The sequence below is a fragment of the Geotrypetes seraphini genome, chromosome 2 (genome assembly GCF_902459505.1).
Source record: "Geotrypetes seraphini chromosome 2, aGeoSer1.1, whole genome shotgun sequence".
Classification (NCBI taxonomy): domain Eukaryota; kingdom Metazoa; phylum Chordata; class Amphibia; order Gymnophiona; family Dermophiidae; genus Geotrypetes; species Geotrypetes seraphini.
This window is the reverse complement of record NC_047085.1, coordinates 526,327,877-526,355,529: the sequence shown is the minus strand read 5'-3', so window position 1 is coordinate 526,355,529 and position 27,653 is coordinate 526,327,877. Positions and strand designations below refer to the sequence as shown.

Genomic DNA, 27,653 nt, shown 5'->3' with positions numbered 1-27,653 from the left:
TTCAATCAGGCACTCAAGTATTTCTCCCTATCTGTCCTAGTGGGCTCACAAACTGACTAACATACCTGGGGCAATTGTTAAGTGACTTGCCCAGGGTCACACGGAGCAGTGCGTGGCTGCAGCCCTAACCACTAGGCCACTCCACTGGGTATGTCACAGTGCACTCTGGGATCTGCAAAGTAAACGTCTAAAAGACTAAATGTAAAAGATATGTAAATGCACCAAAACCAAAAGTAAGTACTATCTGAAGCTGTATTGAAAACCATCTCAGAAAACATGTGGAGGGGCATAATAAAAAACAAACGTCTGTCTCTTTTGGGCCTAAGACGCTAGGCGCCCATTCTCAAAAATAAGGTCCAAAATGTGGGGGTTTTCGAGAATGGCCTACCTGTACGTTCAGGCATTTAATCACCCAGACCACCACTATTACCGACCCCAAATTTGCGCAAGTCGAAAACGCCCAAAACAAGACCTTTTAGGCATGGAAGGGACCAGTCTTTGCCTAAAACCACGATTCTTTAACCGGCGTCTGTCATAACCGCCGGTTAGAGAATTGGGGAACCATCCCCGCCCGCAAGCATTGCCGGCAAGAGGGATGCCAAGTCCCTCCTGCCGGACACCCGCCACCCACCCCAATGCTTCATCTGTCCATCTTCACCAGAATGGCGGGCCTGCCCCTTCCCAGTGCATCGTGGGATGCACCGGGGAGGTGCCTGGGTCATCCAGAATCTGCGGGGCTGCGCTGGGAGTGGCCTAAGATTCTGATTGGCCAGATCCCTTAGGCCCTCCCATGGGATATAAGAGACTATTGTATTGGGTGTCCCTGTGCATTCTGGGAGCTGTAGTTCTTCCTAGTAGGGAGTCTTGTGAGGGAGTATCCCTCTGGGAGTTGTAGTTTTTCCTAGGAGGGATAACTGCATGGGCGAGTCACAGTGCACTGTGGGAGTTGTAGTTCTTAGGAGGGATTAGTGCGTCACAGTTGTAGACTGCAATCATTACTTCAAGACAGTTAAAATGTCCGTTATTCCAAAGCAGATGGGGACTCAGGAGTGAGCACTGGCAGCCTGTCAGTTCTCTTCTCACGAGCTCCTTGCCTAACAAGAGAGTGTACAGAATATTTACGTGAGACAGCTTCCATCACTGGAATTAGCTAACAATTAGTTCTATACAAGGAATTCAATTGGTCTGCAATAATATTGTCACTAATAGGTAAGAAAGGAAAATTTTTCTAATACAGAATATTCTTCTAAACTTTTGGTACAGAAATAGTCTTCTGATCTAAATTAAACCCGGCAAGAGTAGGTTTCTTTTCTCTTCCTCTCATCCATTAGATTTCCAGCCATCGACATCGGTCCTATGGGTTATTTTTTTTACCAGCAAACCTGGCCAATCGCTACCTATACGTTTAGGAACCTTCAGGCTATTGCCCCTTCATATAAGTCTGTCAATGAAGCTGTCTCCTCTCCTCTGCTCTAGATACCTTCACTCCTGGAAAGCATGCCAAACCCCAGCCCTGGCTGACCTCCAACATCCACTGCCTGCTGAACATCTTTGCCTTAAATCCCGCGCACATGCTGACTTCATACTAGAGAATGACATGGGGACAAAACTGTCCCCCGTCCCTGCGGGAACTCATTTTCCTGCAAGCTCCGTCATCTGCACAAGCCTCAAACCCTTTAAAATCATAAGTGTTCAAGGCTTGTGCGGTTAAGGTAGAGCTTACAGGAATGGGGAATGGAGTTCCTATGGGGAGGGTGGGAAAATTTGTCCCTGTATCATTCTCTACTTCAATCCTTCCAGTCTGCCCTCTCTCTTGCCAAACAAGAATACTCTGCCCATTTAACTAATTCTCTTAGCTCTAGCCCTCTCCCCACCCCCTATATGTCCTGTCTGTTCATATTCGATTGTAAGCTCTTCTGAGCAGGAACCATATATTACATGTTAAAAGTACAGCGCTGCATATGCTTTTCAGTGCTATAAAAATTATTTATAACCCATCCTCCCCAAAGAGTTCAGAATAGGTTACAGTTTACATTCACTGTTACAATATGGAGTCTACATACAGCGTCTTATGATATATCTACATATAGGGTTACTTACTGATGCTGAAAAAGTAACAGCCAAGCTAGCTTATGGTAGTAGAATAAAAAGTCTTGTTAAGAAGAAAATTGGATAGAGTCACTTTAGAATCAGGAGAGCAGTCGGGTAAGGTATAGACTTGAAAGAGCGGATCAGTAGAGTGGAAGTATAATTACAATCATACTTAAGGGGGTCATTAGACTTAATAGGGAGGGTCAATAGGGTGGGCAGACTTGATGGGCTGTAGCCCTTATCTGCCGTCATCTTTCTATGTTTCTATGGAAGGGGATGCTTCATATAGTCTGACCACTTAAGTCCGATGGTAGTCTTAGGGTCTAGTAGGGGTGGGCCAATTGAGACCTTGTCATTCAGTGCATGGGTAGAGTTTATACCTAACAGATTGGCATATCTGAGTGTCAAATCCCTGAGTCGCAGGCCGTAGAGAGCACTGCTGAGGCGATTTTGATGGGAGAAAAGATTGGGGGAGTGACTAGGCAAAAAAGGTCCGTTTTTACGGCTTTTCTAAAGTTACGAAATCCTTTAAGTCTCTGATAAGAGGAGGTTGGCTTTTCCAGAGGTTTGATATTGGTAAGAAATGGAAATAGGATCGTTTCCAGGCTGTCTGGAGTTGGAGCGGCGTATTTCATCTTGAGAGCGTAGCGTTCTCTTTGGGGTGTAGAGAGGAAGTTGGTCTGAAACGTATTTGGGTGTTAGAGGGATTTATGCCTTTGAAAATGCAGCATGTTTCTTCGTTATAACATCAGTACGGTTTACAAAAAAGTGGGCCGATATCAGTGTGAGAGACTGGGTCATGGGCTTGCAGGTTTTTCAATAGTCTTATTGGCTGTATTTAGATCCAACACTCTCTATGAAGATATTCACCCATGCGCCGGTTAAAAAAATGTTTCTTCATATTATGGAAATTGCGGGCAACCGATCTTATTTCAATCAGTCATCATTCAGATTGTCAGTCCAGTCTTTGGTGCTCAGCATCTTAGATTATTGTAATTCTGTCTATTTAATAGGTTATCGTAAGAATCTAAATAGATTACAAAGAATCCCAAATCTGAAGAAATCTGACCACATTTCACAATATTATAGAGATCTTCACTGGCTTTCCTTTGAGGCAAGGGTTAGGGTTAAATCTGGAACTTTATGTTATAAAGCTCTTCAGGGACAAATTCCAGGATACTTAATGGTCCAATTTCGTTTCTTTAATACTAACCGCCCTTTATGGATTATAGAACTATTTTTACTTTTCCATTGGTAAGAGGATGTATTTATAAGAAGTTTTTGCATCGATTGATTTCTTTTCAGGCCTCCAGTTGGGACATTGAATTTCGTAAGCTCCTATCATTGGCTTCTTCATATTTGCAATTTAGAAAAATGTTGAAATCATCATTGTTTACCAAATTTATTGGTAATTGAAAATCCAGTAATTTATTTTATAATTGAAAACTACAAATTGTTTTCTGCAAATTTTGTAAGTCACTAGTTTTACAGTTTCTTTGTTTCTTTGTACACTGTAATGAACTGAAAGGCATTTGCGGTCTGGAAATGCAAATGGAATAAGGCGTTGCAGTAATCCAGGCATGTAAAAACAAAGGCTTAGAGCAGTTGGGAGAAGTCTTGTTCCGTGAAATAGTTTCTTATCTTTTGGAGCTGGCGAAGCTACTAGAAGAACTACAGAGCGACCTGAACAAACTGTGCGAGTGGGCAAAAAGATGGCAGATGAGCTTCAATGTGGAGAAATGTAAGGTCTTGCACATCGGGAAAGGGAACCCCATGTACAGCTATACGATGGGAGGAAGGGAGATGGGGAAAGGCACCCTAGAAAAAGACCTGGGGGTATTGGTGGATACAACAATGAAGCCAGCGGCGCAATGTGCAGCGGCCTCAAAGAAAGCGAACAGAATGCTGGGCATAATCAAAAAAGGTATCACTACCAGAACGAAGGAGGTCATCCTGCCATTGTATCGAGCAATGGTGCGACCACATCTGGAATACTGTGTCCAATACTGGTCGCCGTACCTTAGGAAAGACATGGCGATACTTGAGAGGGTCCAGAGGAGAGCAACTAGGATGATAAAGGGAATGGAGAACCTTTCATATGCCGAAAGGTTGGACAAATTGGGGCTCTTTACCCTGGAAAAGCGGAGACTGAGAGGAGACATGATACAGACATATAAAATCATGAAAGGCATAGAGAGGGTGGATAGGGACAGATTCTTCAGACTAGCGGGGACAACAAAAACAAGAGGTCACTCAGAAAAACTGAGAGGGGACAGATTCAAAACGAATGCAAGGAAGTTTTTCTTCACTCAGAGGGTGGTGGACACCTGGAACACGCTTCCAAAGGAGGTAATAGGACAGAGTACAATACTGGGTTTCAAAAAGGGACTGGATGACTTCCTGAAAGAGAAGGGGATTACAGGGTATAGATAGAAGGTTACACTACAGGACAAAAGCGAAAAGCATATGTGAGTTTTAGGGTAGGAGCACTATCAGGTCCTGGACCTGAGGGGCCGCCGCGTGAGCGGACTGCCGGGCACGATGGACCTCCGGTCTGACCCGACAGAGGCAAGTCTTATGTTCTTATGGTTGAAGAATCTATTAGCGAGATATGTTTGGAGAGTGATAGGTTTGAATTGAGAATAATTCCTAGGCTCCATACTTCGTCTTTTGCCATCAAGGTAGCTGATTCCCAGGTAAGGGAAGGGAGAGTATACGAGCATTTTTCTTTCCTAGTCCATAGTAGTTCAGTTGAAGTTTGTTCAAGGTCATGCAATGTTTAATTTTGGATAAACAGTTGTGCAAGGTTGTGGTCTGGGTGTTGCGATTTGCTCCTAGCAGTAGGTATAGTTGGATGTCATGGCGAAGGAGTGGATGTTGATTTGGTATTTTTGGGCTTTGTCTAGTACTGGTTTGATGTAGAGATTGAGAAGAAGAGGGGACAGTAGGGCCCCCTGTGGTACTACATATTTGATTTGTTTCGATTTGGATAGATTAGTGCCGAGTAGTACTCTTTGGGATCATTGGCTCAGAAAGGATTGGAACCAGCTTAGCGCTGTATCCCAGATACAGATTTCTGCAAGGAGAATGGAGGGATCAATGGTATCAAAGGCTGAACTCAAGGCAAGCAGGACAAGTAGGATGTCATTTTCCTTGTCCAGCAGTTGCCAGCAGTCATCTATTATGTCGAGTAAGACAGTTTCAGTGCTGTAGTGTTTTTGAAGTGTGAATGGCTCTCGAGAGACTACGGGAACTCACGGCAGTCATTTCTTATTGGCGATCTGCACGGGGCAGGAACTTAGGAATTTCGCTCCTGCCCCGAAAGCCTGCTAGACCTCCAGGTAAAGCCGGGAAGGCAGGAGGGAGGCAGGGGTGAGCTAGAGCCAGCCGAGACGTTATTCGTGGTTTTTCATACTTCGCAGTCCGGCTCTGCCCCTATCCCCCGCGAATACCGAGGGAGAAGTGTATTTCATTTTACTACAGTGGATCACTCTAAAGCAGTGTTTCTCAAACTTTTTTAGCTCCAAAACACTAAACCGAGCAAATGTTTTTCATGACACATTATAATTGAAATTATAACATTGCTAAACCAACAAAAAATTAACCCCACCTCCTTTTACAAAACTGTAGCGAAACTGCCAGAGTTCTACCATACCTCAGAGATAAGACAAGCCAGAAGTCATCAAGTCAAGCTTCAATGACTTATGGACTTTGACAGGACTATGTGGTATTATTAAGTTTAAATAGTAATAGTGGTATCTACCAATACCAGACGGGGAGTGTCCTGCCTACACTTTATGTAGGCATTTGCTCAGTTCCTTGTATAACAACTAGTATAAGTGTATGCTAAGATGTATGAGTAAAGTTGCTCTATGGACTTAAATCCCCAGAGGGCTTTGTTTCTCTGAGAGCTAGGCTGCATCCCCAGAGCTGAAGCCCCGCCCTTCTTCTCCAGTGAGAGACAATATTTTCCATTTTTGTTGACTGCATGGACATATAAGAACCTGAGTTAGCATTATTCTCCCACAAGGTTTTTTTTAACCCTTTATTTGTAACCATCTAACACAGTTTAGTTTTATATCTACATCTGGAGAACAGTGTTATTTCCACAAGGTATGGACATACTCCCAGGCCCTTTTGGGTAGGAAAGCTGGAAAAGATTCTGTGAAAGTTAATTGTGAGTGTTTATTCTTTCTTTCATGTGATTAAAGAAAGTTGCTCAACAAATACAGAGTCTGGCTGGTAACACTAAGATTACAGAAATAAGGGATGACTGAAATGGAGCCTCTTGCATGTCAATACATAGAACTCAGAGGAGTTCTTGCTTTCAGCAAAAACCCCTGATAAAATCCACGGTAAAGACTGTAGTCAGCACAGCAATCAAAACCTAGCTCTTCTCATAAATCCAGTCACTCCCTTCAAACCATATGTATTGTCATGTACACTGAACTGGATTCACTCTGGTGAACTCAAGTTGAAAATAACTGTATGCTAACTTAACTCTATATCTAACATTACTGTACAAGTGTAAAATCATAATTTGTCTAGGATTTATGTATGTCAATCTTGTTACCCGTTCTGAGCTCGTTGGGGATGACGGGATATAAAAGAAACGAAATAAATAATCTATGATTTAATCAAATAGTAAGCTGGATAGGCACTGGATAAAGTGATAAGCAGTAGTAATAATCGTATAATGAGAGCGAACTTTAGTAACTTCGGCAGTTCACACCGCTCAATAAAAGCTGCATGCCGGAGAAAATCCCCAAATAGCTAATGCACCAGTTCCATCGCTAGTGTTCTCTCATATTTACTAGACACCAAAATGTGTTAATCAAAGTATCTCTAAAATATCCAGTGTCCATCTAGACCAGTGGTCTCCAACTCAAACTCTTTGCAGGGCCACATTTTGGATTTGTAGGTACTTGGAGGGCCTCAGAAAAAAAGAGTGAATGTCTTATTAAAGAAATGAGGTAAAACTTTTTATAGTAACATATGATCAAGAAACTGTTTTATTTTACTTTTGTGATTAAGATAAACAAACCGAGGGCCTCAAAATAGGACCTGATGAAGACTTGAAATGGTGTCCCCAATTCAAAAATGCTCAGTAAAAGCAGAGACTAGCTCAGAAACTTATCTGGTTGCTGGCTTCGAATAAGTCTGAGAGCCTCGTTTCGTTTTCTGCCTCAGAGCTCAAGCAAACCGCTACTCTCCAAATTCTTCAACCTATTTCATCCATCTTTTGTAGAAAAAATGCCTTAGAAACACCTAAATAAATAAAACTCACTCTTACATCTGTTCAATGACATAGATGCGTGGTGAATTCCTTATTAGTTAGGTTAACCATTGATCGATTTGGGGACTCTTGGAACGAATTCAGGGACCTATCCATCCCTCTTGTTTGGTCGTCGTCCTCTGGATGGATGACCCCCTAGCTGACCCTTCATTTGAGGCCACTCCTGAACTATCAGAATCATCAGGAAAAACCAGTATAGGTTGAGAAATGTCATTGGTTTCTTGGGTCATCCAAAATTAAACATTACCAATAGCAAAGTCTTACCTCAGTCCAATTTTTGGATTTTTCCTGCTCCTAAACGTTTTGGGAATGATTCAAATATCTGTTGAGTAGGACTGATATATTCAATTAATTTTCTATCCTGTTGTCCCCAAAGACCTCAGAACGGGTTACATGTTGAACACACATAAAAGATTTAGTTGACAAAACTTCTGTTTGTTTAGAAGTTGCCTCACCAATAACTGCCTTCAAATCTAATGAACACTTAGGGGCAAATTCTATAAATGACATCCCAATTGTAGACATCAGTAGGCATCCTAACGCTGTCTAACCAGCCAATCAGGATGCCAATCTCTATAGGTGTCTGTCACTGGTGCAGGAAGTCACCTAAGGACACTTAAGCTCACCCGAGGCTGGGCGCGGTATTGCCCGGAAGTGGCCTTAGTTATCTCCCTAGAACTGTGATAGACACCTGAAATGTAAGCCATTAAAATGCTGGCCTATATTTCAAATAGATGCAGCCACTAAGCTGACTGCAGCAGGGAACCCCTGAACCCCACCGCAAGTTAGCCGGCAGGAGGGATACCCACTCTTTCCTGCCACCCCCCCAAACTCTCCCTTAAAGACTCCCAGCAGGAAGGATGCCCACTCCCTCGTGCCAGAACCCCCGAAACAACCCCCCACCCATGATAGCTAGGAGGGATGCCCACTCCTTCCTGCCAGCAGGCTCCCCCCATACCCGATACCTCCACCCCTAAACCCACCCAGACACTCCCTACAGTACCTTCTATAGTTCGGCCAGATGGAGGGATGCCTATTCCCTCTGACCGCCAGGCCACCTCTTCACAATGGGCATCCTGGGATGCACCAGGGAGGGGCCTAAGGCCCTGATTGACCCAAGCACCTAAGACCCCTCCCATGCTGGAAGGATGCCTACTCCCTCCAGGTGCCAGGCCTGCCTCTTCACAATGATGGGTCTACCCCTCCCCAGCGCATCCCAGGATGTACTGGGAAAGGGAAGGCCCACCATTATGAAGTGGCGGGCCTGGCGGCTGGAGGGAGTAGGCATCCCTCTGGCCAGCTGAACTACAGAAGGTACTGGGGGGTGTCTGGTGGGTTTTGGAGTGTCAGGGTGGAGTTTGGGTCTGGGGGATGGTGTCACGGGCAGAGAAGGGTTGTTTTGGGTGTGGCTGTTCAGGGGTTCCCTTCTGCAGGCACTCAGCTGGGGGATTCCCTTGCCACGATCAAGCCTGATTCTCTAACCGGCACCTGTGACATGGGCACGGTTAGGCGGGGGTTGGGCATCTGTCCTTTAGGGCAGACGCTATTCTGTTTAGTACGCTGGTGTGCAGAAACTGGTATCCTGTACAGAATTTCCCCTTTATTCAATATTTTATCCAAAAAACCTGTGTTGTTGATAACCCTCAGAACATGTCTCATAGAACATAGAAGCAAATTGAATAGACGTAGCACTTTGGCTGCCATGGTTATCCGTTTTGTTCAAGAGATTAAGTGGTTCAGTATAGGACACATTTCCTCAAGTCAAGGTGGTGACTATAATCAATTCTTAACATACAGAGAACAATTTTCTGGAATGAAATTCTATGAGGTCAGATAGAAGGGTTTTATTTACATACATGTTTCTAAGGCATTTTTTCTGAGAATAATGCATGAAATATGTTTTACATGAAAGTTTTTTGAAGATGATGTCATCACATTTTGATGTCACGTTTTTCACATTCTTTTTGGCGTTTCAACTTCATTAAAGAAGGAATATTGCCCTTCAATTATATAACTGGTGGTTTGAAGATAATTTGGAGAGTAGCGGTTTGCTTGAACCCTTCATGTCCCTGAGGCAGAAAATGAAACGAGGCTCTCATTAGACTTATTCGAAGCCAGATAGGTTTCTGAGCTAGTCTCTGCTTTTACTGAGCATTTTTGAATTGGGGATGCCATTTCAAATCTTCACTGGTTTTGTCCATCGAGCAGGCATGCAATTGATATATTATAGATGGACACTGGGATATTTTAGAGATATTTTGATTAACAAATTTTGGTGTCTAGTAAATATGAGAGAACACTAGCGATGGAACTGGTGCATTAGCTATTTGGGGATTTTCTCCGGCATGCAGCTTTTATTGAGCAGTGTGAACTGCCGAAGTTACTAAAGTTCGTTCTCATTATACGATTATTACTACTGCTTATCACTTTATCCAGTGCCTATCCATTTTATTTTTGAGTCGCAGGAGCTTACTATTTGATCCTTGATTCTGAAAATGGAAAAAGAGCTAAGGAATGAAATAGCGGAAACTCTCCGACAAATTTGCAACTTGTCCTTGAAAACTGGGGAGATCCCGGAGGACTGGAAAATAGCAAATATCACACCTATCTTTAAAAAGGGATCGAGGGGTGACCCGGGGAACTACAGGCCAGTAAGCCTGACTTCAGTCCCAGGCAAGATGATGGAGGCACTAATAAAGGACACCATCTGCGAACACATAGAAAAAAATGGACAACTAAAAGTGAGCCAGCACGGCTTCTGCAAGGGAAGATCGTGCCAAACGAACCTACTGCACTTTTTTGAAGGGATAAACAGCCAGATGGACAAAGGAGAACCCATAGACATCATCTATCTCGACTTCCAAAAGGCCTTTGACACGGTGCCCCATGAGCGGCTTCTTAGGAAGCTGTGGAGCCACGGGGTGGAAGGGGACGTACACAGGTGGTCGTCTCCAGATTATTGGGAACCACAAGCACAAGGGGGCACTCAGAGAAGCTGAAAGGGGACAATTTTAGAACCAATGCTAGGAAGTTCTTTTTTACACAGAGGGTGGTGGACACCTGGAATGCGCTTCTGGAGCTTGTGATAGGACAGAGTACACTACAGGGGTTCAAGGAAGGACTGGATAAATTCCTGAACGATAGGGGGATTGAAGGATACAGATAGAGGTAGAGATAGGTTTTAGACAGAGTATGGATAGAAGGATAAAAGGGATTAGAGAAGGATCACATTACAGGTCATGCCTGTAATGGGCCGCCGCGGGTGCGGCGATGGACCTCGGGTCTGACCCAGCGGAGGCAACTTCTTATGTTCTTATATTTACTCCTGAAGGGAATTTTTTTTTCAGTTTGAAGTGATCTTTGATTTAATGCCATTCTGATCTTTTTTTTTTTTTTTACCACTGTGTCTGGTTTCATGTATCCAGCTTTATATCAGTCAGAACGGGGAAGTCATAACCTCTTTGTTTTCGTCAATACTCTTAGGTTATATATCCTGCAGTGTAGACTCTCTCATGACTTCTAAGACCACTTCTTTGATTGAAGCATTTATCACATTAATAACATTTATATATGGGTTTGCTCCAGTGTGGATTCTTTCATGAAGAATGAAATCATGTTTTATATTGAAGCTCATACCACATTCAAAGCATTTATATGCTTTTTCTTTAGTATGGATTCTTTCATGAAGTTTAAGGGTACATTTTCGATTGAAGCTTTTATCACACTCAGAACATGTATATGGTTTTTCTCCAGTGTGGATTGTTTTATGAAGTCTAAGAGTACGGTTTTGATTGAAGCTTTTATCACATTCAGAACACTTATATGGTTTTTCTCCAGTGTGGATTCTCTCATGCAATCTGAGATGTGGTTTTTGATTAAACGTTTTACCACATTCAGAACATTTATATGGTTTTTCTCCAGTGTGGATTCTTTCATGAATTCTCAGGTTATATTTTTGATTGAAGCTCTTACCACATTCAGAACATTTATATGGTCTTTCTCCAGTGTGGATTCTTTCATGAATAATGCAGTCACGTTTTATATTGAAGCTCTTATCACATTCAGAACATTTATATGGTTTTTGTCCAGTGTGGATTCCTCCATGACGTCTGAGGTTACGCTTTCGATTAAAGGTTTTATCACACTCAGAACATTTATATGGTTTTTCTCCGGTGTGGATTATTTTATGAAGTCTGAGGGCACGTTTTTCATTGAAGCTTTTACTACATTCAGAACATGTATATGGTTTTTCTCCAGTGTGAATTCTCTCATGAACTCTGAGGTCAGGTTTTGCATTGAAGCTCTTACTACATTCAGAACATGTATATGGTTTTTCTCCAGTGTGGATTCTCTCATGAATTCTGAGGTGTTCTTTTCGAGGGAAGCTTTTATCACATTCAAAGCATTTATATGGTTTTTCTCCAGTGTGGATTCTTTCATGCAGTCTGAGGTTTTGCTTTTGGTTAAACCTTTTATCACATTTAGAACATTTATATGGTTTTTCGCCAGAGTGGATTCTTTCATGAATTCTGAGGGTATATTTTCGTTTGAAGCTTTTATCACATTCACAGCATTTATATAGTTTTTCTCCAGCTTGCATCCTTTCATGAGTTCTGAGTTGTTCCTTAAAATTGAAGCTTTTATCACAATCAGAACATTTGTATGGTTTTTCAATGTCGTTTCTTTCATGACGTCTAAGGTTTTCTTGCGTGAAGCTTTTATCACACAGTGAACATTTAAATAGGTTGACTGCCTTGAGGTTCATTTCATGCACTTCTGTCTTTAAAGAGTGTTCTGCGTTCTCCTCTTTCTCCTTTTCCTGGCTGAACTCTTCACCTGCTGTGTACAAGACATATTTATTTTACTTATTTTTAAAAAAATGTGTACATATAATAAACACAATACATTGCAAAGACAAATTAAGCACCACTGCACAACCCTTACAATCACTTACAATTTTAATCCAACTAGTTAGGTAACAAAAGGCACCAACAAAAAGCTGAGTTTTAAGCATTCTTTTAAATGACTATTTGCAAGCAAGCAAGCTAGGCCATATAATAACAGAAAAAAAAAAGATCTTTCTTTATATGAGGGTGAATTCACTAGAAAAGGAGGTGCTACTCGGAATGGTCAGTGGTAAAAGGAAGCAGGGGAGACCAAAGGTCTTTCAAGCAATTGAAAGAAGCTGTGGAAAACAGGGAAGCATGGTGAAGACTGGCCTAAAGAGTATCCAAAGGTTGGACACGACTGAACGAAGAGTAGTACTAGTACCACAGAATTTTATTTCACATTCTAAATAAATCAGGGGAATGGGGGGGGGGGGAGGAGTGAATAAAAGAAGGTGGCATTAATGAAGTGTTCATGACCAAGGAAACTGCTTTGGCATAGGAATTGTCAGACAGGGACAGAGCCACCCCTCTGATCATGGAAACATAGTACCTGATGGCAGAAACAGATCAGCAAGACTCATCCAGTCTGCCCAGAAGGTTGGCAGAGTTGCACCTGTGACTGTAGGGGTTACCTGCCCCTCCACCCCACACACAAAGAGATTAGGTTCTTATCTTGATAATATATTTTCCAGTAGATAGGTATGCTGAACCATAGGTTATCCTCGCATATTCGGGAGCATTCTGCAGAAGATGTCAACCACAGCTTTTTAGGTCCTCCTCCTTCTCCCCAGTCTCTGATGCCTTCTTCAGTTCATACCAAAGCCAGTGACAACCCTATAGAAGGAGACATGAGAAGGAAGGGTACGGGGAATTCCTCACACCACTGCCATTTTCTTATCAAGGCTCTCCTGCAAGAACTCCAATACGGATGAGATGGGGGCATTGCCTGGTTCTAATTTTTGTGTTCTGCACCAGCACTGAAATGTCTCCCATGCCTTAGCATATGCCGAAACTGTTGTTGGCTTTTAGGCACTAAGTCGAGTAGCAATGACTACTTCTGAGTACCCTTTACAGGCTAGAGCTGCGTTCTCAGGAGCCATGCCATAAGACCAAAGCATCCTAGATCTTCTAGGTCAATCAGCCCCTGAGAGATTAATTCTGGACTTCACTCCTTTTATAAGTGTACGAGATCCGCATGCCATGGGCACCTGGGCCAATCTGGTGCTATGATAACTACTGTTCCCTTATGATGAACTATACGGTGGATCACCTGGCCTATCATGGATCAAGGGAGAAACACGTACAGCAGCCCGGTTTCTAGCCATGTTTGAACAAGGCATCTAGATTAGCACTTCTGGGCTCATCTCTGCGACTGAAGAACCAATCTGCCGCCTTGTTCTTTGCAGTTGCTATGAGGTCGAACATCGGACAACAAGAGGGGGAGCTATTTTTGATTTGGTCCTTAGTGAAATGCAAGGCATAGTACAAAAGTTAACTGTGTTGGGTCTGCTGGGAAATAGTGATCTTAACGTGATCAAATTTGAGCTGATACTGGGAATGACGTTGCAAAAGAAATCTACTGTAGGTAAAATGAGGAAAATGGTTAAAAAGTAGGTAAAAGGATCAGTTACAAAGGTGAGGCCTGTAAATCAGGCGTGGATGTTATTTAAAAATACCATTGTGGAAGCCCAGACCAAATGTATTCCACGTATCAACAAAGGTGGAAAGAAGAGGAAACGAGAGAGGGTGTGGTTAAAAGGTGACATAAAAGAGACTATTAGAGCTAAAAAAAACATCCTTTAAAGAATGGAAAAAGGATGCGAATGAAGAAAATAGGAAGAAACACAAGCACTGGCATAGACTGGAGTCTTGGAATTTCAAAATGTACAAAGGAAACAGAGTTCCTGGAGACTGTACGAGACTGCTTCATGGAACAACTTGTCAAGGAACCAACAAGAGGGTCAGCGATTCTGGATCTAATCCTCAACGGGCTGAAAGGACCTGCAAAGGAAGTGGAAGTAGTGGGTCCATTAGGTAACAGTGACCACAACATGATCCAGTTCAAAGTGGAAGTAGGATTACCAAAAGGGAAGAGAACCAATGCAACAACGTTTAACTTCAAGAAAGGGAACTATGACACCATGAGACGAATGGTGAGAAAAAAACTCAAAAGCAGCTCCAAGAAGGCGCAGACTGTGGAGCAAGCCTGGTCCTTATTCAAAGACACGGTAAACGCGGCGCAAAACCTGTATATACCCAGATTTAGAAAAGGATGCAAAAAGAAACAAACAAAAGACCCGGCATGGATAACCATTGAAGTAAAGAAAGGTGATAGGAGACAAGAAAAGGACATTTCGGAAGTGGAAAAAGGACAAAACCGAAGAAAATTGGAAAGAGCACAGGAAGCAACAAAAAGAGTGTCTGCCAAGTCTCTTCCCTGAAGAAGCCCTTTCTGGAAACGTCAATCGCTCCTCCTAAACTTACCTGCTACACTTCATCACTGACGCTGATACCGTGGATTGAAGACAAAGTTTTATTTTATTTTTCTTTCCAGCTTATGATTTATCTTTAATCTTATCTATTGTTTTGCCTTTTGTCTTTGTTTTGTTCTATTTCTATCATTTAAATTTCTCCAGAATTCTACTGTTCAACGGCGCCCCCTTCTGCTTCTATTCCTTTCTCTCCTCTCTTCTACCTTCCAAAGTATTTAGATCAATGCTGTCTTGTTAAAATGTTTATTTTATTTTTATTTTTCCTCTAACTCTACTTTTCACTTCTCTATTACCCTCCAGGTACTTTAGTTAGATTGTGAGCCTTCGGGACAGTAAGGGAATTTTTCAAGTACCTTTCTTATTTCTAATCTTAATGTATATTTTCTGTAAACCGCTTAGAACCTAACGGATGTAGCGGTATATAAGAAATAAATTACATTACATTACATTACTGAATGGTCAGAATAGCAAAGAAAGAATACGAAGAGAGACTAGCTAAGGAAGCACAAAATTTTAAACCATTCTTCCAATATGTGAAAGGAAAGCAACCGGCGAGGGAGGAGGTGGGACCTCTGGATGAGGGCAACAAGAAGGGAGTGGTGAAGCAGGAAAAAGAGGTGGCTGACAGACTAAACATGTTCTTCTCGTCGGTCTTTACAAGAGAAGACACATCCAACGTGCTGGAACCGGAAAAAATCTTCAGGGGAGATCAAGAGGGAAAATTATCATGCATGGAGATAAACATCGACTAAAAGCTGACAAATCTCCGGACCCAGACGGAATCCACCCGAGAACACTGAAAGAGCTCAGAGACGAAACAGCGGAGTTACTGCAGCAGATTTGCAACCTAACCTTAAAAACAGGGGTAATCCCGGAGGACTGGAGGATAGCGAATGTTACACCTATCTTCAAAAAGGTACATCAGAAGCAGAAAACCTGTGAAGGAATCCGTGGGACTGTTGGATGATCAAGGAGAGAAAGGGGCACTCAGGAAGGATAAGGCCATAGCGGAAAGACTGAATGAATTCTTTGCTTCGGTCTTTACGGAAGATGATGTAAGAGATCTACCTGAACCGGAAATGGTTTTCAAGGGTGATGATGTGCATAGTAACATAGTAGATGACAGCAGATAAAGACCAGAATAGTCCATCTAGTCTGCCCAACCTGATTCAATCTAAAAATTTGTGGGGGTTTTTTTTTTCTTCTTCTTCTCCTTAGCTATTTCTGGGCAAGGATCTAAAGATCTGCCCGGTACAGCTGAGGAAGGGGCTCAGAGTCCATCAGGATCTGGATTCTTAGCCTAGAATGAGAGGTGCATGCCATGAAGGAGGCTGCAGCTGCAGCCTTAACTCCTAAGGCCAAAGCCTCAAACTGCCTCCGGAGGACCATATCTACTCTGCAGTCCTGTGGATCTTTTAAAACCACCCCTCCCTCACTAAGTAGGGAAGTGTGTTTGGTCACCTGAATTACCAGGGAGTCCAGTTTTGGCATAGCAAACATTTGCTGGAATTCCTCATTCATGGGATACAGTTTAGCCATAGTTATAGCCACCCTTAGGGACCTATCAGGGGTCTACCAAAAACCCTAAAAGAATACCACTGCCTTCACTATCTACCAACATACTATCCAACAAAAGCTATATACCGTATTTTTTGCTCCATAAGACACACCTGACCATAAGACGCACCCACCACTAGAGGAGGAAAACCCAAGAAAAAAAATTCTGAACCAAATGGTGTGCCCTGTACCCTGTCCTCCCTCTGGTGGTAGGCCGGGACAGGGTACAAGGCACATCTAGTGGTAGGCACGTCAAATGGTAGGCAGCCCCAAACCAGCCAGCTCCAGGCCAGCCAGCCACTTTCAGGCCAGCCAGCCAGCTCCAGGCCAGCCAGCCAGCCCCAGGCCAACAAGAACCTTTGGCAGCCATTCAGAAAGCAGTATGGGGTCGAGCGGGAGAGCATAAAGCTTGCTGCTGATTTGTTTTACTGCTGGCTGGGAAATGAGGAGCTGGCTGGACGCTGGACCACCAGGTAAAAAACGGGGAACGGCCATGAAAGATGGACGGACCGGGGGGTTAAAAAAAAGTGGTGCTGCAGCAGCGGGTGGATGGGTTTAGAAAGTTGGTGTGGAGGGCGGGTTTTGCAATGGTATGGGGGGAGGGTAACAAAATTTGTACCTTTGCTTCATAAGACGCACCGAGATTTCCACTTTTGGGTGGAAAAAAAGTGTATCTTATGGAGTGAAAAATACGGTACTAGCAAATAGTGAATTCAATAATTGGAGAAAAAAAGACTCAGAAAACTATCGGGGGAAAACTCTCCTCAGACTACAGAGGCTAATGACTTAATCGGCCAAAAAGACTTCAGCATTAGAAGTGTTTAGTTTTTCTGTTTTTGAATTTTTTGATTTTCAAGCTTTTCAGTATCACACAATGCTTAATTTGTTACAATTAATGAAACTTTAAACTTACCTTGATCTCTTGCAAAAAGCTAAGAGACATACTGTCAGCATAGCTATCGCTACCATTCAGCATTTTTACTAATGTCAGCGAAGGCCTATGGGAAATTATATCAATCTGACTCTGGCATGTGAATGCAGATAGACCCTGAGTGTAGGCAGACTGTTTCATATGGCCCGAAAAGACGGTGTTAAATAGCCCTGATTGAATCATGATTAGCTAAAAGGTGTTAATGTGTTAATGTCTGATTAAGAGGGTGCTTAGGACAATGGGTCCAGGTGCACAGATAACTAAAGTTAATCAGAAACTATTGTCAGAGGCAGACTGGAAATTACATTTGACCATAGCCTATTCTTCGGCTGTCTAGCACAAGTTTACTAAGGAGGGGGAGATTTAACTTCTATTGAAGCTCAATAGTTTTCTATATTCAGAATAGGATTCCAAGCTATAAAAGCCCCCTCGCAGCATCACCCCTCTCTCTTTTCTTGGGTCTTGGCTCTCTTTTTCTTTCTTTCTTTCTCTCTCTCTCTGGCCGATCTCTGGAACCCGAAACTTAGACTATCACCCCATCCCCCTTTCTCTCTCTCTCTCTGGCTCTCCCTAGAACTTCAAACTCTCTGTCTCTGCCTCTAAACTATGTAAGGCAGGGAAACTGCTTTGCTCTCTACTTAATTGTAATGCTTAATTGTTGTAATGCCTATGAATACTACTTTTCTGTAAGCCTATTTCTATAATATATTCTTTATGCAACCACCTCTGGCTGTGTTTCGTATTTGATTCTACTCCTGGTGAATCATCTGTGAGGGAACTGAACCTGGGACCTGGCGTTTGTAAGGGCGCCTCTCAAGTGACCCCACCAACCATATATTGTGGGGGCCACTAACAACCCTTACATTTTGGGGGCTCATCTTGGTGCTTCCTGATGATTTCATTTGGGTAAGTAGAATTCAATTTTTTTTTTTTCTCCTTGTGCAATAGGATTATGCATAGATCTGATCTGACTTGCAAGCTGTCCAGGGGGCTTACTGAAGAGCAGGAAACCCCCAGAAGCAGATGTTCTCCAATAGTCTGTGATCTCCAATCACAAAAACGTCCCCACAGAGAACCTCCACAGCACGAGGGCAAAACCGTGAAAGAAAATACTGAAAAAATACCAAAAGAAACATGAGCAGAATAGATAAGTTCTTACAGGCTGGCTTGTAGGAAGACATGAATGGTGTCCAAGGGGCATTCTCCATGGTATGCTATCAGAGGGAGGAATTAAGACTTCAATCATCTGAGGCTTCCTAGCTCCTGGTGGAAAGGAATACACAACCCACTAGTCCCAAAATAAAGGGGGATTGTACAACAAATATTGGATCTGGCAGTAGAAGGGGTGGGAGAGATACATCATGGATCTCTCTCTTTCCCCACTCCATTTGCAGCAAGGGAGGGAATGAGAAAGAGAGGTCGACATGTTGCCAATAGGGATGGAGGAGAGAGAGGAAGAAAAGTTGGACTCATGGAGGGACAGAGAGAGTTGTTGATTGGGTGAAGGGAATGAGGTCCGAAGTAGAAGCGTGCAGGAGGCAGAAAGAAAGAAAGATTGGATGCACAGTCAGAAGGAAGTGCAACCAGAGACTCATGAAATCACCAGACCACAAAGGTAGGAAAAATGATTTTATTTTCAATTTAGTGATCGAAATGTGTCCGTTTTGAGAATTTATATCTGCTATTTATTTTTTGCACTATATTTGTCTATTTGTTTGGTAGCTGTTCCTGAGGTGACATTGCATATTTTAAAGTCATCTGCCTTGACTTCTTTGAAAAACAAAAACAAATATAAATGATAATTAACATATATGTTCTCTGTGTACAGTGAGCTTTTTAATTTTGTGGTTACCAAAATGTATTGTTAACAAGATTATATTGTGTGTATGTGAAAAATGGATGGAACAAATTGCATTAAAATTAGTACTATTATTATGGGGGTGGAGTCTGGGATGGAGCCTGGGTGGGGTTACTTGGTTGATATTTATTACTTTTAGGGGGTACTTGGCTTAAAGAAGTTGAGAAACACTGTTCTACTTCATACAGAGTCTGGCATTTTATGGTTTCATTTGTATATATTAGGATTTTGTGCTCCCGTATTTGCATAGGGTTTATCTGTTTTTGAATGTATGAGCAAAGCCAGGTGTTATGGAAGGATTGAAGGTTGAGAAGTGCTATTGGTGTCATGACCCAAAGCAGGGACATATTCGTCGCCTCTCCTTTACATCTTTTGGACCCAAAATGGCCCTTGCTTAAAAATCAGCAAAGGATGCTGGTATAGGTCATGGCCTAAGTAACATAAAAACATAGAAATATGACAGCAGATAAAGGCCAAATGGCCAAACGCAGCATTCACTATCTCCTCCTCTCCCTATTGGCTAAGGCTCTTTACCTGCATTCAGGGCCGGATTTTCCTATAGGCTAACTAGGCTTCAGCCTAGGGCTTCAAGATCAAGAGGGGCCTACATTCAAATTGTTAGCAAAATTAAAATTACACTATTCTAAAAACAGTGAACGCTAAAACACTGAACCAAAAATAAGGAGAAATTCTACGCATCTGACTAATTAACAAAATGTATTGGTTAAGATCAAGGCGTTCGGCTCGTTTGTATATTCCAGATTGCACCAAAGTATAGTTCATACGTTCACTGATTGCTATGGCAAATATTGACGTGCCTTATGCTACGAAGCTCTCGTTTGTTCTTGCATCAATAAAGATTGGAACAGACAAACGAACAGACCTATTGATATCCCGACGTTCGGTTAGATTCGTGTTACTTCGATAATATGAAACACGTGTTAATGTTAGTAGAAAAGATTCTTATTTTAGGATTGCGTACACGATCATTTGATTCTCGCCTTTTGAGTTCAGTAGGTTCAATACTTTAGTGAAGTGTTTATAGACTATTGAAAACTTTTTTTGTGACAATATCTTCATTTCGTGGACTTCTAAGTAAGTTCTATTACGTGCTTTATTTTATATTTTCATGATTATATCATAAATAATAAAATCCTAGAGCGCGCATGCACTGTTGAGTCCTGGTGGCGTGAGGTGTGCTTCTGTGCCACTCCTCACGGCGCCTGCGCCAGCGACTCTTCAAAATTCAGCCGGGGTGGGGAATCCGAATTGCACACGTGCTTCAACTCCGGATCGGATCCCGCTGCTCCTCTCTCCCCCCCACCCCTTTCCCGGCTCTGGAGGGGAATCGGTCTCAGCCCCGGGTGGGGGCACGCGCCGGTCCCCGATCCGATCCTGCCTCCGGTTCAGGTTTTAGCTGCTCCCCGGTTACTTCGGTTCCGCTTCGGGATTGGAATTGGCTCCAGCCGCAACGGGGGCGCCGACTCGGCTTCTCCCTTTCTTTTTCTCGCCCTGGGAGGAGGATAGGGGAGGGAAAAATGTCAGTCTGGAAACAGCTGGGCAAAGCCCAGCCCCGCGGGGAGAGGCAAAATGTGGATCCGTCAGGACAGGGCGGCCCAGACTGGCATCAGGGGAGGGAGGGTGGGGAGGGGGGTTTCAGTGGAAGGGGGATGATGTATTTTATTATCTCTCATGTAATTTACAAACTTAAAAATGGGAGGTGAAAGGGCCTCAGAAGTGGAATAGCCTAGGGCCTCTTTTCATCTAAATCTGGCCCTGCCTGCATTGTGAGGTCATACAGCTTTATGGTTATAGAAACAGAAAAATGATGGCAGATAAAGGCCAAATGGCCCATCCAGTCTGCCCATCCGCAGTAACCATTATCTCTCTCTCTCTGAGAGATCCCATGTGCTTTTCCCAGGCCTTTTTGAATTCAGACACAATCTCTGTTTCCATCACCTCTTCCGGGAGACTGTTCCACGCATCTACCACCATTTCTTTAAAAAAGTATTTCCTCAGATTATTCCGGAGCCTATCACCTCTTAACTTCATGCTATGCCCTCTCATTGCAGAGTTTCCTTTCAAATGAAAGAGACTCGACTTATGCGCATTTACATTACGTAGGTATTTAAACGTCTCTTTCATATCTCCCCTCTCCCGCCTTTCCTCCAAAGTATACAGATTGAGATCTTTAAGTCTTTCCCCATAAACCTTACCATTTTAGTAGCCTTCCTCTGGACCGACTCCATCCTTTATATCTTTTTTAATGTACACATTATTCTAAATGAGGTCTCACCAGAGTTTTATACAGGGGCATCAATACCTCCTTTTTCCTACTGGCCATACCTCTCCCTATGCATTCTAGCATCCTTCTAGCTTTCGCTGTCACCTTTTCAACCTGTTTGGCCACATTACGATCATCACATACAATCACTCCCTAATCATGCAATCCTTACCTAGAGACATCACAGTTTCATAATTCTCCTTCATCACCTCCTGGTAAAGCTCCTTCTGCCCGTCATCTAAATACTCCCACTCCTCCTGGGAGAAAGAGACAGCGACGTCCTCAAATGTCACCCACATCTGAAAGACAAACCAGAAACACACTCAGGAACACAGGGAAAACTCAGAATATTTTAGATCAGATATTCAACCTCTGCTCTTGGAGAGAGTATCCTAAAGTAGGAGAAGAATGAGGAAGAAGAGCCTGGGGAGTGGAGGGAGCAGTGCCAGGAAGCAGAAAGTGAGATTGTCCTAAAGCAGGAGGAGAATGAGGAAGAAGAGCCTGGGGAGTGGAGGGAGCAGTGCCAGGAAGCAGAAAGTGAGAGTGTCCTAAAGCAGGAGGAGAATGAGGAAGAAGAGCCTGGGGAGTGGAGGGAGCAGTGCCAGGAAGCAGAAAGTGAGATTGTCCTAAAGCAAGAGGAGAAGAGGAAGAAGAGCCTGGGGAGTGGAGGGAGCAGTGCCAGGAAGCAGAAAGTGAGAGTGTCCTAAAGCAGGAGGAGAATGAGGAAGAAGAGCCTGGGGAGTGGAGGGAGCAGTGCCAGGAAGCAGAAAGTGAGATTGTCCTAAAGCAGGAGGAGAATGAGAAAGAAGAGCATGGGGAGTGGAGAGAGCAGTGCCGGGAAGCAGAAAGTGAGATTGTCCTAAAGCAGGAGGAGAATGAGGAAGAAGAGTCTGGGGAGTGGAGGGAGCAGTGCCAGGAAGCAGAAAGTGAGATTGTCCTAAAGCAGGAAGAGAATGAAGAAGAACCTGGAGAGTGGAGGGAGCAGTGCCAAGAAGCAGAAAGTGAGAGCGTCCTAAAGCAGGAGGAGAAGAGGAAGAAGAGCCTGGTGAGTGGATGGAGCAGTGCCAGGAAGCAGAAAGTGAAATTGTCCTAAAGCAGGAGGAGAAGAGGAAGAAGAGCCTGGGGAGTGGAGGGAGCAGTGTCAGGAAGCAGAAAGTGAGAGCATCCTAAAGCAGGAGGAGAACGAGGAAGAAGAGCCTGGGGAGTGGATGGAGCAGTGCCAGGAAGCAGAAAGTGAAATTGTCCTAAAGCAGGAAGAGAATGAGGAAGAAGAGCCTGGGGAGTGGAGGGAGCAGTGCCAGGAAGCAGAAAGTGAGAGCATCCTAAAGCAGGAGGAGAACGAGGAAGAAGAGCCTGGGGAGTGGATGGAGCAGTGCCAGGAAGCAGAAAGTGAGAGCATCCTAAAGCAGGAGGAGAACGAGGAAGAAGAGCCTGGGGAGTGGATGGAGCAGTGCCAGGAAGCAGAAAGTGAAATTGTCCTAAAGCAGGAGGAGAAGAGGAAGAAGAGCCTGGGGAGTGGAGGGAGCAGTGTCAGGAAGCAGAAAGTGAGAGCATCCTAAAGCAGGAGGAGAATGAGAAAGAAGAGCCTGGGAAGTGGATGGAGCAGTGCAAGGAAGAAGAAAGTGAGAGTGTCCTAAAGCAGGAAGAGAATGAGTAAGAAGAGTGGATGGAGCAGTGCCAGGAAGAAGAAAGTGAGAGCGTCCTAAAGCAGGAGGAGAATCAGGAAGAAGAGCATGGGGAGTGGAGGGAGCAATGCCAGGAAGTAGAAAGTAAGACTGTCCTAAAGCAGGAGGAGAATGAGGAAGAAGAGCCTGGGGAGTGGAGGGAGCAGTGCCAGGAAGCAGAAAGTGAGATTGTCCTAAAGCAGGAGGAGAATGAGGAAGAAGAGCCTGGGGAGTGGAGGGAGCAGTGCCAGGAAGCAGAAAGTGAGAGTGTCCTAAAGCAGGAGGAGAATGAGGAAGAGCCTGGGGAGTGGAGGGAGCAGTGCCGGGAAGCAGAAAGTGAGATTGTACTAAAGCAGGAGGAGAATGAGGAAGAAGAGCCTGTGGAGTGGAGGGAGCAGTGCCAGAAACAGAAAGTGAGATTGTCCTAAAGCAGGAGGAGAATGAGGAAGAAGAGCCTGGGAAGTGGAGGGAGCAGTGCCGGGAAGCAGAAAGTGAGATTGTCCTAAAGCAGGAGGAGAAGAGGAAGAAGAGCCTGGGGATTGGATGGAGCAGTACCAGGAAGCAGAAAGTGAGATTGTCCTAATGCAGGAGGAGAAGAGGAAGAAGAGCCTGGGGAGTGGAGGGAGCAGTGCCAGGAAGCAGAAAGTGAGATTGTCCTAATGCAGGAGGAGAAGAGGAAGAAGAGCCTGGGGAGTGGAGGGAGCAGTGCCAGGAAGCAGAAAGTGAGAGCATCCTAAAGCAGGAGGAGAATGAGGCAGAAAGTGAGATTGTCCTAATGCAGGAGGAGAAGAGGAAGAAGAGCCTGGTGAGTGGAGGGAGCAGTGCCAGAAACAGAAAGTGAGATTGTCCTAAAGCAGGAGGAGAAGAGGAAGAAGAGCCTGGGGAGTGGAGGGAGCAGTGCCAGGAAGCAGAAAGTGAGATTGTCCTAAAGCAGGAGGAGAATGAGGAAGAAGAGCCTGGGGAGTGGAGGGAGCTGTGCCAGGAAGCAGAAAGTGAGATTGTCCTAAAGCAGGAGGAGAATGAGGAAGAAGAGCCTGGGGAGTGGAGGGAGCTGTGCCAGGAAGCAGAAAGTGAGATTGTCCTAATGCAGGAGGAGAAGAGGAAGAAGAGCCTGGGGAGTGGAGGGAGCAGTGCCAGGAAGCAGAAAGTGAGAGCATCCTAAAGCAGGAGGAGAATGAGGCAGAAAGTGAGATTGTCCTAATGCAGGAGGAGAAGAGGAAGAAGAGCCTGGGGAGTGGAGGGAGCAGTGCCAGGAAGCAGAAAGTGAGATTGTCCTAATGCAGGAGGAGAAGAGGAAGAAGAGCCTGGGGAGTGGAGGGAGCAGTGCCAGGAAGCAGAAAGTGAGAGCATCCTAAAGCAGGAGGAGAATGAGGCAGAAAGTGAGATTGTCCTAATGCAGGAGGAGAAGAGGAAGAAGAGCCTGGGGAGTGGAGGGAGCAGTGCCAGAAACAGAAAGTGAGATTGTCCTAAAGCAGGAGGAGAAGAGGAAGAAGAGCCTGGGGAGTGGAGGGAGCAGTGCCAGGAAGCAGAAAGTGAGATTGTCCTAAAGCAGGAGGAGAATGAGGAAGAAGAGCCTGGGGAGTGGAGGGAGCTGTGCCAGGAAGCAGAAAGTGAGATTGTCCTAAAGCAGGAGGAGAATGAGGAAGAAGAGCCTGGGGAGTGGAGGGAGCTGTGCCAGGCTCTTTTCTTCTTCTGCATCCCCTGTACCCACCTTCTGCCAGTCTCTCTCCTACCTGCTGAGCAGCCATCCTCCTGCCCTGCCTCCCTCCCTACAGGCACTTTGCTGGGAATCAGGGTCTCTCCTAATGGAGGGAAAAGAGACAAAGGGAAAGGAAAAGTGAAACTCCTCCTTTTCTTCCTCCTCACTTTACAGACAGGAAATCTCTGACCAATCAGTATATTCTACTGCCCCCCCTGCCTGCATGGCTACATGGATGTACAAGCCCCTCCCCTTTGAGTAGGAAGTGGATTCACAAAGAGAAGAGGTAATTCAGGCTGAAGAGTGAATGCTGGGAAATGTAGTGCTCTTGACAGCTGCCATTTACCAAACGGTTTTTACTGTGTGCCTGCGTATCCTAGTGAAACTCCACCCACAGGAGAACTCTGACCAATCAGTGCATTCTACTCCCCTCTCCCTCCTTCCCTGCCTGCAGGCTTTGGACTTTGCTACCTTAGAGAGGTCCTGAATGTACAAGCCCCACCCATTTGAGGAGGAAGTGACTTTACAAAGAGAAGAGTGAATGCTGGGAAATGTAGTCCTCTGACTGCTGCCATTTCCCACATGGGCACCAGAGGGACTGCAGTAGTCACATTGTGACAGAGATGTGAGAAATAGAGAATGACTACCAGGGGAAAAAATTTTATCACCATTCCCGCCCCTTCCCCATGAGCTCAGACCCCGTCTTTGCCCCATCTCCGCAATCTAAGTCCCTGTCCCTGCCCTGCAAACTGTCAGATCCCACCTGCACAAGCCTCGAATAGTTATGATTTTATACTGAACTTATTTTATTGAAGTATATTTATAAATACAACTAATAGAGAGCAAGAATCAACAAAACCCCTGTCTCCCCCTCCCTTTCGCAAATATCCCCTTCACTATTGTGAAAACTGAACAAACCTAATTACTACAGAATGCTACATAGAAAAATCACGCTAACAGAATACTTCAGTCACACATGGCAGGAATAGTGTTAGGGAGAGCAACTAGGGCAACTGCCCCCTGATCAGAGAGAGAGAGAGAGCCCTAAGCCAGCTGGAAGCTAAAGAAGCACAGCCTGGGCTTTGTGGACCTCAGTTATGTCTAATACCAGCTCTAGTAGGATACATATTTCAAATCTGAAATATTCTAATCACAAAATATAAAATCCATTTATTTTTTTTCTTTTTGTTGTCTGGTAATTTTATTCTTCAAATCACATTGGTCTCAGGCTTTGGTTTTAGGTTCCTTTTGTCTTCATCGTGGCATGGCTGGCTCCTGAAAGTATAATAGACGTAAGAGGAGCTGGGGAGAAGATGCCGAGTCTGACATGGGCGCAATTTTTTTACCACAGGAGCAAGACTTTTCACCGCTCCCATGTTCCCTTTCCCGCGGGGTGGTAAAAGGTTTTGTCCCCATTCCTGCGGTAAACCAATTACAAATGTCTCCAGTCCTGCGGTGACCATGGTTTACCGTGGTAAACAGTCCCCGTGTCATTCTCTAGTGAGAAGTTCAGATGTAGATATTATCTGATTTTTCAAAAAGATCCAGCGCTCCATATTCTACTCTAGCAACCTCAGTCCTTCATCACAGGGATTACTGTGTGGGAGCATTTTAGTGAAACTCCTCCCCTCACTCCACGCAGAGGATAAATTTCACCAATCAGTGCATTCTACTCCCCTCTCCCTCCCTGCTTGCCTCAATTAGGTCCCAGATAGAGAGTTGCGCGGGGACAGAAATCCCACCCGTCCCCGCCAAAGTCCCACCCGTCCCCGCGAGGAATCCCTCCGTCCCCACCCGTCCCCGCGAGGAATCCCTCCATCCCCGCGAGGAATCCCCTACGCCCCCGCGAGGAATCCCCTACGTCCCCGCCCGTCCCTATAAACTACAGAAATAGTTATTTCATTTAATTATGCTACTGAATTAAAGGCTCTGGTAGAAACCCATTTAAAAATAAGCAAAAAGACTTTATTAATTTGGTAATATTAATTGGGAAGAATACATACTTTGTAAACGGGTTTCTACCAGAGCCTCTAATGTTTATAAATTTTTATCAACACAACTAATATACTACTTTATCCTTAAGCAAAAAAAAAAAAAGAATTTTTTTCCTACCTTTATTGCCTGGTTTCTGCTTTCTTCATGTTCTCATTCAATTCCTTCCATCCACTGCCTCTCTTCTCTCTGTGTCTTCCATTTGCTCTGTTACTGTGCCTCTCCCTTTCTCCCCCCTCCCAAATTGGTCTGGCACCCATCTTTTTCCCTCCACTCCCCCCATAGTCTGGCACCTCTGTCTTCTTCCCTGCCAGGGTCTTCTCCCCATTTCCTCTTCCCCATTTCCTTCCAGTGTCCTTCTCCCCCACCATCTTCCCCATGTCCTGTCAGGCAGCATCCTTCTCCCCCCCTCTGCCTTCCCCATGTCCTTTCAGCGTCCTTCTCCCCCCTCTGTCTTCCCCATGTCCTTTCAGCGGCCTTCTCCCCCCTCTGTCTTCCCCATGGCCTTTCAGCGGCCTTCTCCCCCCCTGTTTTCCCCATGTCCTTTCAGTGGCATTCTCCACCCCTTTGTCTTCCCCAGTGCTTTCAGGGTCCTCCCCCCCCTCCTCCCGTTTACCCCATGTCCTTTCAGCGTACTTTTCCACCCCTTTGTCTTCCCCAGTGCTTTCAGCGGCCTTCTCCCCCCTTAAGCGTCTTTTCTTCTCCACTCCACCTTTTCTCCCTTCGTGCCCCTTATCTTTGTGGCGTTTCCGCACCCGACCAACAACAGAACAGGCCCTGTCGGACAAATCTCCCTGTCCTGTAGCCGCGAATCTAAATTACCTTCTTACAGCAGCTGGAGTATTGAAGCTGCTGTAAGAGGTAATTTAGATTCGCGGGCTACAGGGCAGGGAGGTTTGT

At 44.5% G+C, this 27,653-nt stretch overlaps 1 protein-coding gene across 5 annotated transcripts; it reads right to left on the bottom strand.

Moving 5' to 3' along the window:
* Window positions 1-20: 20 nt before the first annotated feature.
* Window positions 21-26,932, bottom strand: LOC117354764 (zinc finger protein OZF-like). 5 transcript variants are annotated; one of them, XM_033932715.1, is made up of 4 exons: window positions 24,796-24,931; window positions 21,571-21,697; window positions 11,360-12,226; window positions 21-1,094 (listed from the first exon to the last, which is right to left on the bottom strand). In XM_033932715.1, the coding sequence occupies exons 1-4, from the start codon at window positions 24,808-24,810 to the stop codon at window positions 928-930; spliced, it is 1,176 nt and encodes a 391-aa protein (XP_033788606.1). In that variant the 5' UTR covers window positions 24,811-24,931; the 3' UTR covers window positions 21-927. The 5 variants fall into 5 exon arrangements, with proteins under 5 accessions (XP_033788606.1, XP_033788602.1, XP_033788601.1 ...); XM_033932711.1 differs by lacking the exon at window positions 21-1,094 and adding an exon at window positions 26,874-26,932 and having other exon boundaries at window positions 10,717-12,226; window positions 24,796-24,864; XM_033932710.1 differs by lacking the exon at window positions 21-1,094 and having other exon boundaries at window positions 10,717-12,226.
* Window positions 26,933-27,653: the final 721 nt, after the last annotated feature.

Bases quoted from the DNA above. Each gene is read 5' to 3' on its own strand.
- LOC117354764 (XM_033932711.1), bottom strand. The intron at 12,227-21,570 runs GTAAGGATTGCA...TCTTGTACACAG, and splicing joins TGAAACTGTGATGTCTCTAG to CAGGTGAAGAGTTCAGCCAG.